Genomic DNA, 14,646 nt, shown 5'->3' with positions numbered 1-14,646 from the left:
TTTGAATGAAGAAACCTGAGTATTACACATCTGACATCTGATATGTCTTTAAGTTTTCATTGTGGAGCATAAACACTTCACAGAAGGGCACCGCTGAGATTCAAATACTGTGAGGCAGAAATTATAAGTTCATCACCTTTAGTGCGGGGTAAGCTTTATATTGAGGTTTTTTGTCCACTTGGACTCATTGAGTCTTTTTTCTACTGTAAAAGTGAGACCAAACATGACATTAAAATAACATAAAAAAAAACTGAACAAAACCACTCTGGAAAAACCATAAATAAATAAATAGCTATATCAGGTATAATAGCTATGTAAAAATGAAGATGGATGAGTGAAATGCTTGAGATCCGACTATTACACAATTAACACTTTTCATGACTTAACAAAATACACACAGTGACAAAACTGAGCAGCTGCTACATTAAAAGTTTAAAGGGTTTGAACAGGTCTGTATCCTTCAAACTCTGATGTTATGTCATTTGAAGAGCCAGGGTGTACGTTCCTTCTGCACAGAAAACAGTTTTAAAAATCAACTAAACAATTTAAAACTTTTGTAAATGCATTTTAAAATAAAATAAAAGGAATTGTTTGACATTCATACATACCTCAGCTTAAAGGATTGCAGGATAAAAACGGTGATAGTTTTCAAACCTTCTTCTAGCAGAAAGAATGTCTGTATCTGATTATGTGTAGTATGGAACATATAGATCTGATAGATCTAATCTAATTACAGCATGTGAAATGAGAGTTCATTTACTCAGCTGTGCATGCAGGTCAAAGTTCCCATGAATTACAGCAAAGCTTTTGAATGTTTTCCCGCTCAAACCAGTTTTGGTCATTCCCTATTGTTCTCTGACATAGCGTGCATGCCACTAACTTTGGAAGTACTGTGACCTGCTTTGTATATAAAGATGCTGCAGGTAGATGTGAGCAGCATCTGCAGGGACAGAGTCGACTTTGGAGCATCATGGGATCCACACTGAGACTCCTGCTTCAGCTGCTCCTGCTCTCACTGGTGTCTGCTTCTCATTACTTTGGAGGAACCACGACCTTCACCTACAAAGGAAAAAACCCTGATGGATCATTTAAGGTGTGATACACAACTTTGAATTATGTTTAATATTAATAATAATTAGTCAATCTCTTCTCAGATATATATATATATATATTATATATATATATATATATATATATAGTACCGGTCAAAACATTGGACACACTCATTCACATGAAAGGATGAGTGTGCCCAAATTCTTAACTGGTATTGTGTATATCCAAGTGGACTATTGTTATGGATTTCATTTCTTTTATGCTCTGCAGGCTGCTCTGATTATTCTCACAAAATAAATAGAAATAAATCGCAAGTGTTGCTTCTCAACTTATCCAAACGTCAAACACAGTGAAAAACTGACCCTTGTGCACCATTTTGCCATTTATAAATTAGTCAATGTTACATCTCCTCAAGGGGAAGGATTGTTTCTCTTAAGAATTGAATTCAGCTCATGTCAAAAGTATGTTCATTGAAACCAGATGAATATTTTTGCAGTTTTTCCTCATAACATGGAACATTTAACCAAACTAACTGGTCAGGATTCCCAGTGAGTTTATATGAATTATGAGTGTGTGTTCAGTAGAATTCCAAATGTTGAATCATGAACTGTCCATTTCTGTAACACAAAAAAACAATAAATGATTCACAAAATGTGTTTTTATCAAAGAGAGGAGACATGATGGGAAAGATTTATTTTACATAACTGAAATAAGGTTTTATTTAGGGACTCAGATCTCTGAACTGAGATGTTTAAACTATATTTTCCAAAGGTGGACATTCGGGACAGAGACACATATGACGGATGTTACGACTCCCTCTACTGGTATTGTTCCAGCGGCAACTGTGGCTATTCCTCCAGAGTTCAGAGAAAAACACTGGACAGCAGCACCAGTGCTCCGATGTACAACAGACAATGGTGTGAAGCTGAGACCGTTACCACACGGGTTGTCTGGGGCAACAAACCTTTTCAAATGTGGTGGGCATTTCATTTTTTTATTTGAAGTATTTGAAGTACTGTTGATGCCTAATATTTATGTGCAATGATTGATTATACATATTCTTTGAAGGCATCTCATTCATTAAATCTGTTGAGGATTCTGCTCATCATAAAAGAGCTTTCAGGTGCATTGCTCTAAGTTTTTTTTTCCAAACCCACCAGGGCAAGTAGCTGCTGCTGGGTCCCCACAGTTTACTATGGTTGGGGCCACTCATGGACATTGAGCACTCTTGTTGATCTGGGAGAAAGATCTGACACTAAACAACCAAACAGATCACCAGAGATTGCCATCCTTCCTTTCCTAAGGTAAGCTTCCTGAAATTTGATTAAATAGGATGTCACCTATAGGACTGGCTGGAACCAGTTTCAGGCGACTCAAGCCTCTTTCCCACCAACACGGTTCCAGAGCCGGTGCCTTTATTTGAACTGTGGTTTTCCACCACAGAAGCACTCGGTGCTCGGCCAAAAAAGGGGTTCAACTCCGGCCCCGCAATCTAGCTGGTCTCAAACCAAGAATGTGTGACGAAAGCGGCAGAAGGGCGTGACTCTGCCATCTCAACATTAAGTTTTCTACCATATTACATGTGTATTACATGAGAAAAGTGAAGCGATTTTCACGGCTGTGAATTAGGTTGGGCTCTAAGGCTGAACTTGCTGCTTTGTATCAGTTCATATCACAGATAAAACGACAAAGTGCGTCCTTGTCGTCTTGCTCTAATCGCTGTCTGTGTTTACCTCTGTGCTGCACACAGATGCTGCAGTAGTTTGGTTTGCACCGTAAAACATATTTGCAGCACAAGAAAGGGGAGCGTGTTCTCCCATGTTTGTGCATTTCAGCTTCTATGTCCAGATGAGGACCCGTCCACACTCATACATGAAGGATCAGTTCACAAAGTGCGGTGGAAACGCAGGCCCATTGTTAAGCATTTCGCCAGTTCATTGGAACTGACACCAGCACTGGCACCTCGGCAGTGGAAAAGTAGCAAAAGATCCCCTGGTATACATACATTTCCTTATATGGTCAAAGAGAGAGAAGGGGACTTTAAGTTAGAGGGCCTCAGCTAAGAAGGCCTCATCTATAATGCATCTCTCTTACAGTGATAAATAAAACCACATATTAAGTTTAAAACACAGGCGTATCAGATACTACATTTGCAATGTGTCTGATTATGAATGTCAACTCTACCAGTAACTGGATACTTACTTTTTGCATTTCTTGGCATTTGGCAGTTTCTTAGTGTGTAGCTGTACAGATGCAGATGTTATTTGTTCTACTTATTTGATTAGTGTTCATCTGCAAGATCTCTGGTAGAACACAATGCTTAAACATGCTCGTGTCTGAGACATTTTGTTAATGTTTCTATTGAAGAGTTCCTCAGAACTGCCCGCGGACATACAGGCTGATGTCCTTTGATCCCGATGGGGACAAAGTCAGATGCAGATATGGAAATCCAGGAAATCAGGAGTGCGCCGGATGTACCCAACATCCAGGCTTCCACTTGGACCAGGTTAGTTAATTTTCTTACAGAGTGTTACTGACTTGTGCTTTTCCTCTTTTAACTACAAATGTTCACATTTTTAGGACTCCTGCACACTACACTACCAAAACACTAATGCCAACCCCAGCGTTCGTTCATTTGAGATAGTGGTGGAGGATTTCCCACAAGGACACATCAGTCTGAACTACACAGACGGTTCCCGATCCTACAGGTCTCCACTGTCTGCAAGGAGGAGGAAACGACAGGTCACAAACCCATGGTACGCACAAACTACAACTACACCCAGCCCCACTACCGCAGAGGAGATTACAACTGCAGGGTGGGGGTATCCAGAGACTACAACCACACCCAGCCCCACCACCACAGAGGAGATTACAACTGCAGGGTGGATGTATCCACAGACTACAACTATACCCACAACCACTACCACACAAGGGACTACAACTACACCCAGAACCACTACCACACAAGGGACTACAACTACACCCAGAACCACTACCACACAAGGGACTACAACTACACCCAGCCCCACCACCGCAGAGGAGATTACAACTGCAGGGTGGATGTATCCACAGACTACAACTATACCCAGAACCACTACCACACAAGGGACTACAACTACACCCAGAACCACTACCACACAAGGGACTACAACTACACCCAGAACCACCACCACAGAGGAGATTACAACTGCAGGGTGGATGTATCCACAGACTACAACTACACCCAGAACCACTACCACACAAGGGACTACAACTACACCCAGAACCACTACCATACAAGGGACTACAACTACACCCAGAACCACTACCACACAAGTGACTACAACTATCCCATGGTGGTGGACTACCAGAATACCTTTGCAGGCCACCACTTCTCCCCTCAGTAAACTACCTTTGCAGTTCTCTTTTGTTGGTAAGGAAGATTTTTCTCATGATGCAATGATACTTCAAACTGCAGCCTGCACTGTCCTCAGCAGCAGCGTCTCCAGCATGTCGCTGCTTTATTTTAATGTTCAGTACACATGAATATAGCCACTGTTTTAGGATTTACTCTTAGGAATGAATTTGGGGTAGAAACAGCTAATCACGACAGACTTTTAACATTCAGTTACTACAATTTACAATTTTTAAGAATTTTAAGTTTGTTTTTGTTTGTTTGGGGTGGGGGGGTCCAAAGAAATTATAAAATTTAGGGACACTTGATCCTTAGTTTATCTTTAAAATGTGATATTAGGGAGCACTTGTTTTCACTCGGCCAGGAATTCTTTAGTGAGCCAAGAATCAACGCCCCCTTTGTAACTTTCCTATTTTACTTTACTCCAGTGGATCCGCCGGTTCCTTCATGCCAGGAGGGGCTGTATTTGCCAATGTTTGTGCACCCAACACCTGCAAATGGAGAACAGATTCACGCAGAGGTCAACAAAGAGGTTGAGATCAGAATCAAAGCACAGGCATCATTTGCAGCGTGAGTGAGGCAAAGATGAATGAGGCCTGATGGCAGCTAAGCATCACTATCACATCATCAGAGAGAAAGATCAGATCAGTAATAATGAAGAAATCTTTGTTGTCTTTTTGTGCTTTTTTCTCACAGAATACAAGACATCATCATCAGCGGGCCAATGAATATGACTAAGCACAGAACCACACATGATGAGTTTGTCCTGCGGTGGACTCCACTCTCAAGCGACCTGGGAGATTATTTCCCAGTCTGCTTTGCTGTTGAATCAGCCACAGGGTTAGCTTTGGTTTACGTTCTTTCATAACAGAAATAGTTTGAAAGAGAAAATCCACATTTGAAATCTTTCTGGCTTTTACAGGTCAGCAGCAACCAGTTCTCTGGGCTATACCCACTCTCATTCCCATTTTGCTACCCCAACCTCACAGTAAGTGGCTCTTTATTGCTTATGTTGTGTCCACATCTGAGAAGGTTAAATAAATGTGGAATAAACAACGACACTATTCACAAAATAAATCATCCCATTGTTTTCTCAGGTCAGGCGTCTATCAGTCTGAGATGAGGTGTGTTGTCTTGCAAGTTGGGAAGAAAGAAAGTGAGTCAAACTAGAACGCAATTTTTCTCCTATATCTCCTACATTTTCTCCTACAGTAATTACAGAAAATTAAATTTTGAACAATTAGAGTCAACAAAATGCTATATTTTAATACTGATTTTTTAAAAATAATAGACCTTTTCACGTAAGATTTTAACAGTGGAAAAGAAGAGGGGCTTCTCTTTATTTTAATGACACCTTAATCCTGCAATAAAAATTTTGACCAGTAGACAGCGGAAAGACATCAACACAAAAATCTTATATATATTTATTGTAAGGATCAAACAGTAATTACAGACTAAACCCTAACAGTGAAAACAACCCCCTATGAATAAGCATTTGGCGACAGTGGGAAGGAAAAACTCGTTTTTAACTGACAGATACCTCGAGCAGAACCAGGCTCAGGGAGGGGCAGTCATCTGCTGTGACGAGTTGAGGTGAGGGGATACAGGAAACACTGCTCTTTACAGCTTCTTAGACATATGTTGCTGTCTTCAGGTTTAAAATGGGATCATTTTCCTAAAATGGTACATTTCCTCTAGTCAAAAATTTGATATTTTTTCTATGCTTTATTCTGAATAATTTATGAGATTTGCAAATCACTACATTCCGTTTTTATTTAGTGCCCCAACTATTTCTGTGGAATTAAATACCACATATTTCTGGCAGCATTTGGTTTTAGTGTAAAATGTGTTTTTTGTGTTTGTCTCAGTTAAAACCAATGTGATCTGCACTGAGTCTACAATGACAGTAGAGGTTGAGAAATCCTCCTTCAATGGACTCCATGAGAATCATCTGCGCCTCAGTGAATCCAGCAACACCCTCTGCAGCCTCGAGAGATACTCCAACAGCACTCACGTCATTGGTGTCATCCCTCTCAATGCCTGTGGCACTCAGCTCGAGGTACCCAGAGCTCACTCACACACTGCTATTCTGTTTGGGGTTTTTCACATATCAGAGTGAGGACTGAAAAAGTAATATTTCACTCTGCAGGAAGATGCAGAAAATCTCATTTTCAAGAATGAAATCACCACAGTGGATGACAGCAGAGATCTGATCACCAGGAAGCATCACCTCGAAGTCGAGTTCTACTGTCAGTATCCCAGAAAGGGAAATGTGTCTCTGGGCTTCACAGCACACAGGAAGAGCGTGGAAGTGTGGGACAAAGGCTTTGGCAAGTTCACCTACCAGTTTGAGTTCTACGCCACCAAGCAATTTCAAAACATGATTGATCCAAATTCATACCCTCTGGAGTATGACGTGGGGCAGAAGATTTACATGGAGATAGATGCTTCCACTATGGTCAATGACACCGAGATATTTGTGGAGTCCTGCAGAGCCTCACCATATGACAACCCCAACTACCACCCAACCTACTCCATCATTGAAGATGGGTAGGCATGAACACATGTTTTCTATCTGCACTTTCATAGTTTATCGATCCATAATGAATGTGTCAATGGACCTGAATTGTCCCTTCCTCTTGAGTGTTTCACCTTTCAGATGATTATCTGCTCTCATCTCTAATAAACTCAGATATCCAAAATGACATCATGATTTAGAAGTCAAAATATTGTAAAAAAAAAATAGTGGGATCAAATATTTTTTATATTATTATCTGAGACCAATATGGAGAAGGTCTTTAGTTCCATCCTGTTGTGATGAACAAAAGATCAATTTTTCTTCAACATTTTTTTTCTAGATGCTACCTGAGAAGTTAGGAATGATTGATAGTAAAAAATAAATTCTCACCCTTTAAGGTCATCCTCCCCTAAAACCGATTTTTTTCAGACTGGCTGCTCCTCACAAACAAATGATCCTTCCCTCGCCGGCAGACCAGGGTATCTCAGCTGACCATATTTCCTGTCTTTGTGTTCTTCTCTGATTAGATGTCCAGTGGACCCAACTGTGATGGTCCATGCCACTGACAACAAGAGGCAGTTTCGGTTCTGCATTGAGGCCTTCAAGTTCATCAGCTTGCATGATCAGGTAAAGAATTTTGAAATTACTGGTTTTCTAAAAGCATCGATCAAGATGCTCAGTTTTAAAGTCATGGTTCTATGTGATTCACTTTGCTTAGAGTTCTCTTATGTGTGTGTGTTGGTGTTGACCGATACATGAGAATGTGTTATATGAAAGAATGCCTTCATCAGACATAAACACATCAACCATGTGACTAATTAGCTGATTAAAAAAATGTATTTTATGTCTTTAATCTTTGGGGGTGTACTTTTAAATTCTCTTTATTGAACTTCCCAGGTCAATATTTATAATTTTGGGTGAGTTTTTTAATGGATTTCACCACTGTAACATTATAAATGTGACAGAACACCAGTATCCTATCACCTTGAGAGAATTTTACTTACAGTTTGTGTAGATTAAATGAAAATTTCAAGCTCAGACTTTCAGCTTCAAGTCGAGGATTTCAATCACATCTTTACTGTGTGATCTAAAATCCACTGTGGTGGAGAACAGAGGTAAAATTATTTTTAAAAATGTCGTTATCCAGAAACACCTGAACCTGACTGTATACATTTTTATACATATTAGAGCGCTCAGATGTTTTATATCCAGACAAATGCTTTTTGGTTTAATGGGATGTGGAACCGAAGGTTTGATTGCAGTTCTGCTCTTTTTCCACTAGAGGGGGTTATTGTTTGCTTGCTGGTATAGAACAGAGGTCCCCAACCCCCGGGCCGTGGACCGGTACCGGGCCGTGGGACATTTGGTACCGGGCCGCACATAAAGAATAAATAACTTAAATTATTTCCGTTTTACTTATTATCTGCGCCTAAACTATATTTTATTTTGAAAAATGGGCGGATTCGCTCCGTTACTTCCTTCCATGACTTCCTCTTGACGTGTCAAGACGTTTCTGCTCACATGATACGTCACCGCTAAAATTAAACCCAGAAGCTTCAGGCCTGTCTAACGAAATCGGTTGGTTGACCTACATAACGCTTCTTTAAATTTTTGAGTGCTCAACAAGAGTAGAAAAGCGCTATGTAAGAACTAGTCCATTTACCATTTTTATTTATCAACACCGGGGATAGCAGTGAGGTAGACCCAGCCATCAAACTGACTCTCCAGCGCTTGACACCGCGGCTCTGCAGCCACGCTCCATGTGAAATCGGCCGAACCCAGTCAAACCAGAAGCCAGCAAAAATGAGTATCAGAGAAACAAGCTCAGGGGGCTTACACTGATTCAGTGTTATGGTGAGTTGTATTTTTCATGCGCTTTATACAGTAAAAATCACCTAAGTCGAAGTCGCACAAATCGGGTTTTCGCTCTAGTTGGATGGCATCTGCAGGTCCTGATTTTTCCTAACATTAATTCCAATAAAATCATCACATAAATCCGTCGGATATTCGCCTACCTCGGATGAAAAATCTGGTCCCATTGTAATAAATTTCCAGTTAAATGTGATCGCATAAACTGGATGAGTTTAGCGCTAAAACCCTCCTCAGCTCCTGTCCGCCCACTTCCATGCATCGGCTCGTTCATGCACAACTACACACACACTAACAACGCCTGGAAATTGTTTTAGTGTTTATATCAGTTCATTTCACCGGGGACAATCGTGGCAAGTGTAAGCTACAAACTTGCACTTACGAGTAAAATTTCAGATTATAAAATTTGCAGAAGCAAATTCATAGATGAAGCAGAAGCCATTGCAGCGAAATTCGATATTAGACCACAAACTGGGCCATTTGAATCCGACTGAGGTGATTTCTACTGTATTTGTTTTTGCGGTGTATCTTATTTTGAAGGCATGTTTTACCATGGCTCTAACAGCTGACCAGGGAGCGCTGTGGGCAGAGAACATGTTATTCATGTTGAGGCGGGATGTTACGAGAACGCTGCTGATAGAGTTGCATACGAATACAAAGTGGATTCCCGTTTTTTATTATTATACGTAGAAAATATCACACTTGGTTATGGTCATATCATTTATTTTGACGTATTTATTCGCCACACCTTAAAAGCCGGTCCGTGGAAATATTTTCTAACACTAAACCGGTCCGCGGCTCAAAAAAGGTTGGGGACCACTGGTATAGAAGAATAGAAGAAGAATGCCTTTTATTGTCATTATACACGATGTACAATGAGATAGGAGGGCCACTCCTGTTCAGTGCCATGCAATAGAAAATCAAATTCTCTAAAATAAAAAATAAAAATATTATAGTCTAGTATAATCAAGAAATATACAGAAAATAAACAATGTATAAAATATACAAAAAACAGAATGTATAAAAATATATACATACATTGGTGCATCTGTACATTGTAAGAAAAGTAAATAAGTGCATACATATAAAAATGAAGATGATGAATATTGCACTAGTGAATGAATATTGGATATTACCAATATAGGAATGTTAGATATTGTTCAGTATGAATAATCTAATATTGCACAGAGACGTGGGTGTTGCACAGTTACAGTGGGTGAGTGTGAGAGTTCAGGGTGGTGATTGCTCTGGCGAAGAAACTGTTCTTGAGTCTGTTTGTTCTGGCTTTGATGCACCTGTAGCGCCTGCCAGAGGGCAGCAGGTCAAACAGGTCAAAGCCAGGGTGTGAGCTGTCCTTGATGATGTTCCTGGCTCTGCTGATGCAGCGGGAGGTGTAGATGTCCATCAGGGAGGGGAGAGGGCAGCCAACGATTCTTTGTGCTGTCTTGACTACCCTCTGAAGGCTGACCCTGTCTGCCTCAGTGCAGCTGCCGTACCATACTGTGATACAGTAGGTCAGCAGGCTCTCAATGGATGAGCGGTAGAAGGTCAGCAGCAGGTTTGAGTCCAAGTTGTTCTTCCTGAGGACCCTCAGGAAGTGAAGTCGCTGCTGAGCCTTCTTGATAACAGCTGTGATGTTATCTGACCAAGAGAGATCAGCAGAGATGAGGACACCGAGAAACCTGAAGGTGTGGACCCTCTCCACACGCTCGCCGTTGATGTAGAAGGGAGCTGGGTCAGTCCTGTGCTTCCTGAAGTCGATGATGATCTCTTTGGTTTTCATGGTGTTCAGTACCAGGTTGTTCTCTGAACACCAGGCTGTCAACTTCAAGACCTCCTCTCTGTAAGCTGCCTCATCTCCCTTTGAGATGAGTCCGACCACTGTGGTGTCTTCAGCAAATTTGACGATGAGGTTGTTATTGTGGGCCGGACTGCAGTCATGGGTGTAGAGGCAGTACAGGAGGGGGCTCAGCACACAGCCCTGTGGGGAGCCAGTGCTCAGTGTGCGGGTGGAGGAGAGATGGGGGCCAAGTCTCACAGTCTGGGGCCGGTTGGTTAAGAAGTCCTTGATCCAGGAACATGTGAGAGGGGGGAGGCCCAGGGTGTGCAGTTTGGTGGTGAGAATGTCCGGGATGATTGTGTTGAACGCTGAGCTGTAATCCACAAAGAGCATGCGAGCGTAGCTCTGCTGCTGCTCCAAGTGGCTCAACACAGAGTGGAGAGCTACAGCGATGGCGTCCTCTGTGGATCTGTTTGCACGATATGCAAACTGATGGGTGTCGAAAGTGGGGGGCAGATGGTCTTTGATGTGCTGGAGAACCAGCCTCTCAAAGCACTTCATGATTACCGGTGTGAGGGCCACAGGGCGGTAATCATTTAGGCTGGTGACAGATGACCTTTTGGGCACGGGGATGATTGTGGCTGTTTTTAGGCAGGGGGGGATGACTGCTTGGGCCAGGGAGAGGTTAAAAATTCCTGGTGAGAATCAGGGTGAGCTGGTGGGCACACGCTCTGATCACCTTGCCAGGTACTCCGTCTGGTCCGGCAGCCTTCCTGGGGTTCACTGCCAGGAGCACGCGCCGTACCTCATGCTCCTGGACGGTGAGTGGGGTGCAGCCTAGTGGGGGGGGCAGGACTGGAGCAGATGGGTGGTCCTGAGATGTCTCAAAGCGAGCAAAGAAACAGTTAAGTTCCTCTGGTAGTGACACACTCAGGTCTCCTGCAGTCACATCACAGCCTCTGAAGTTTGTGATGTTCTGAATGCCCTGCCACACCTCCCGTGTGTTATTGCTGGACAGATGGGACTCTATTCTCCTCCTGTAGTCCGTCTTGGCTTTTTTAATTCCTCTTTTCAGGCCAGCTCGAGCAGCACTGTACAGAGCTCTGTCACCTGACCTGAAGGCAGCATCACGGGTTTTGAGGAGTGAACGGACCTGGCTGTTCATCCAGGGTTTCTGGTTAGGGAAAACCCGGATGTTTTTGCTAACAGTCACATTTCCGATACAGAACTTAATGTAGTCCAGTACCGTCCCTGTGAATGTTTCTAGGTCCTCGTGTTCGAATAAGTCCCAGCCTGTGTATGCAAAGCAGTCCTGTAGGTCGGAGAGTGCGTTTTCAGGCCAGGTTGTAATGGTTTTTACAGTAGGCCTGGCTCTCCGTCTGAGGGGGGTGTATGCTGGGGTGAGCAGCAGGGAAAGATGGTCGGACTGGCCGAAGTGGGGGAGGGGTTTGGCTCTGTAAGCATGCTTAATGTTGGAGTAAACATGGTCAAGAGTGTTCTCCCCTCTTGTGGAACATTTGACATGTTGGTGGAATTTCGGGAGTACAGTCTTTAAGTTGGCCTTGTTAAAGTCTCCCGCGATAATAAGAACACCGTCGGGGTGGACCCGCTGCTGTTCGTTAATGGCGTTCAGCAGGAGAGAGAGCGCCATGCTAACGTTAGCATCGGGAGCTATATACACAGCTGTGACGATCACTACTGTTAGCTCTCTGGGTAGAAAAAAAGGCCGACATCTTACAGACATGTACTCGAGGTCTGGGGAACAGTGTTTGTCTATGATTGTTCCGTTGTTACACCAGTCCTCATGCACGTAAATACAGAGATCCCCTCCCCTGCTCTTACCGGAGTCCTTGGTCCGATCTCCGCGTAGCAGAGTGCGGCCTGCTAGCTGCACGCTAGCATCGGGAATCTGCGGGTTTAACCAGGTCTCGGTGATAATCATTACACAGCAGTCATGAACATAGCGATTACCAGCCAGCTCTAACTCTAGGTTCTCCGTTTTATTTACCATGGACCTGGCGTTGGAGAGATACAAGCTCGGCAGAGGAGGTCTGTGTGGTTGGCATTTCAGCTTCAGCATAAAGCCGGACCTGCAGCCCCGCTTCTGCTTCCTCTCCCTCCACCGTCGGCGGCGCCTTCCAGACCCGATAACAATCCACGGAGCACCCGGCGGTCTCGCTATGTTGTCTGGGATGTTATGAGTGTAGTGAAAATCACTCGATACTGATATCTTGTGCCGGTAGCCAATGTCCACAAGATCCTGGCGTGTGTAGCAGTTGTTTGCGGAGACAAATGCACCAAAACTAACAAATATGAAATACAAAAAGTACAAAAAAGAGCACCGAAAGGAAGAGCCGTGAGCCGCTGCGTCTGTGCGCGCCGCCATCTTGAATCATGATACTGACAGTGTGTCCTGTTTCTTTCAGGTATACATCAGCTGTTCAGTAATCATGTGTGAGGCTGGAAACCCCAACACCAGGTGCTCACAGGGATGCATCAACTCCACATCAAATGATCACCACCACATCAGAAAGAGGGATGCTGCCATCCAGACTGCACAGCACTTCATTTCCCAGGGTCCCCTGCGCTTGAAGCGGTCAGCAGACATCAGCAGCACTGCAGGTATGGAAACAGAAAGTGCTTCCTTAATAATACAGCTGCTTTGTTCAAGCTCTGAGAACAATGCTGAACTACAAATGTTCTTTACAGGGAACAACCTGAACCTGAACCTGAACCTGGTCTTCATCGCTGGATGTCTCCTTGTTGCTGTTGGTATGATCTGTGGTGTGGCCATGTACAGGTCCAAAATGTCAAAGGTCAAGTACCAGCCTTTGCCCTCATGTGAAAGTTAAGACAGCAGTGTAATACCAGCTCCTACATTACATTTGAATCTAATTTGATCATCGTGCTCTCAGGTTTTTGGTGTTCATGGATCTTCTAATTTTTGCATTTAAAAGAATCAATTTTATATTAAATTTAAATCAGTTGAATTCAGTTTTATTTCTATAGGGCCAAACAACAGCCACATTGTGTGCTTTATATTGTAAGGTATGGTTGGGAAAATTTTAGTCTCTATTTGTAAGCTTTAAGGTGGGAGAGAAATGTCATCACTGCAATTAGAAAACAAGATTTCAGATGGTGAGCTATTGAATGATTTTTCAGTCATGGAGCTTTACAGTGGATTTTATTATAACAGTGTGATTTGAAATAAGTGTGATTTTTGATGTGATCTCCTCTTTGCTCGTAATCATTGCAAAGACCTCATGTCTTCAAATAAATTTGTAAGGCCCACTTTTAATCAGTTATTAATCATTTTTGTTATCGATCAATAAAAACACTCTTGCATGTGTATGTGCTTTTCTTTTATGCTTTCATGCTCTTTTGTTTCTTCACAATGTATTTTAATATTTCAGATCTTTAACCTGTTAACTGGCTGCCCCAAAATCAACAAAAACCCCTGAAAAAGCATACCCAAATTAATCAGCTGCTGTTCCTGAACTCTTTGGAGTATGTGCAAATTCTTGGTCTCTCTGTGAAGATATCAAGCCATAATTGTCATTTTTGCAGTCAAAAATGCTGTAACTGTACAGAGTATGTAGCCATTAAGTTTTGAACACAGAAAAATTAGACAATTTTTGCCTCGCTTAGATTTTTCCTGTGTGTTTTTTGTAACTACACACTGAGTGTAGAAGGTATGGACTGGAAAATATAATGAAGCTGTAGAATGAAGTCTTGTCTACGTGTATTTAAAATTTTATCAGGATAACACAAAAACTTACTGTTTTATAAAGGTTTTTGTGTGTTGATGTCCAGGCATGGTCTCACATGTGCCATTTGGAGACACTAAATGGCACATCTCAGCCAGCCTTTGACATGCAAACTTCAAATGGCTGTAACTCCTCAATGCTTCACCATTCAGTCATCAATGAGGGCTCTAACGAAAGATTACCCTGAGGAATCCTCTGCTATACACAAATTTACTGACTGTGAATTAATCAAAAATATAGACATATAAACACAAAAAAAAATAGG

General features: G+C 42.4%; 2 protein-coding genes across 2 annotated transcripts; both read left to right on the top strand.

Moving 5' to 3' along the window:
* The first annotated feature begins 969 nt into the window (after positions 1-969).
* On the top strand, positions 970-4,578 carry LOC115799883 (mucin-17-like). The gene is made up of 5 exons (XM_030757182.1): positions 970-1,093; positions 1,825-2,030; positions 2,214-2,357; positions 3,421-3,559; positions 3,634-4,578. The coding sequence occupies exons 1-5, from the start codon at positions 971-973 to the stop codon at positions 4,576-4,578; spliced, it is 1,557 nt and encodes a 518-aa protein (XP_030613042.1). The 5' UTR covers position 970.
* LOC115799334 (ZP domain-containing protein-like) lies at positions 4,335-13,878 on the top strand. Its single transcript, XM_030756442.1, has 10 exons — positions 4,335-4,465; positions 4,876-5,017; positions 5,144-5,287; positions 5,370-5,435; positions 5,545-5,603; positions 6,316-6,506; positions 6,597-6,997; positions 7,493-7,592; positions 13,041-13,236; positions 13,324-13,878. The coding sequence occupies exons 2-10, from the start codon at positions 4,920-4,922 to the stop codon at positions 13,464-13,466; spliced, it is 1,398 nt and encodes a 465-aa protein (XP_030612302.1). The 5' UTR covers positions 4,335-4,465; positions 4,876-4,919; the 3' UTR covers positions 13,467-13,878.
* Positions 13,879-14,646: the final 768 nt, after the last annotated feature.

Source organism: Archocentrus centrarchus, chromosome 20 (assembly GCF_007364275.1).
Source record: "Archocentrus centrarchus isolate MPI-CPG fArcCen1 chromosome 20, fArcCen1, whole genome shotgun sequence".
Classification (NCBI taxonomy): Eukaryota; Metazoa; Chordata; class Actinopteri; order Cichliformes; family Cichlidae; genus Archocentrus; species Archocentrus centrarchus.
Note: the sequence above shows the minus strand (reverse complement) of the source record. Positions and strands in the feature narration are given on the sequence as shown.

Coding starts and splice junctions, on each gene's coding strand:
- LOC115799883 (XM_030757182.1), top strand. CDS start 971: ATGGGATCCACACTGAGACTCCTGCTTCAGCTGCTCCTGCTCTCACTG. Junction 1,094..1,824: donor ACCCTGATGGATCATTTAAG/GTGTGATACACA, acceptor TATTTTCCAAAG/GTGGACATTCGGGACAGAGA. Junction 2,031..2,213: donor AACAAACCTTTTCAAATGTG/GTGGGCATTTCA, acceptor CAAACCCACCAG/GGCAAGTAGCTGCTGCTGGG.
- LOC115799334 (XM_030756442.1), top strand. CDS start 4,920: ATGTTTGTGCACCCAACACCTGCAAATGGAGAACAGATTCACGCAGAG. Junction 5,604..6,315: donor GCAAGTTGGGAAGAAAGAAA/GTGAGTCAAACT, acceptor TGTTTGTCTCAG/TTAAAACCAATGTGATCTGC. Junction 13,237..13,323: donor AGACATCAGCAGCACTGCAG/GTATGGAAACAG, acceptor TGTTCTTTACAG/GGAACAACCTGAACCTGAAC.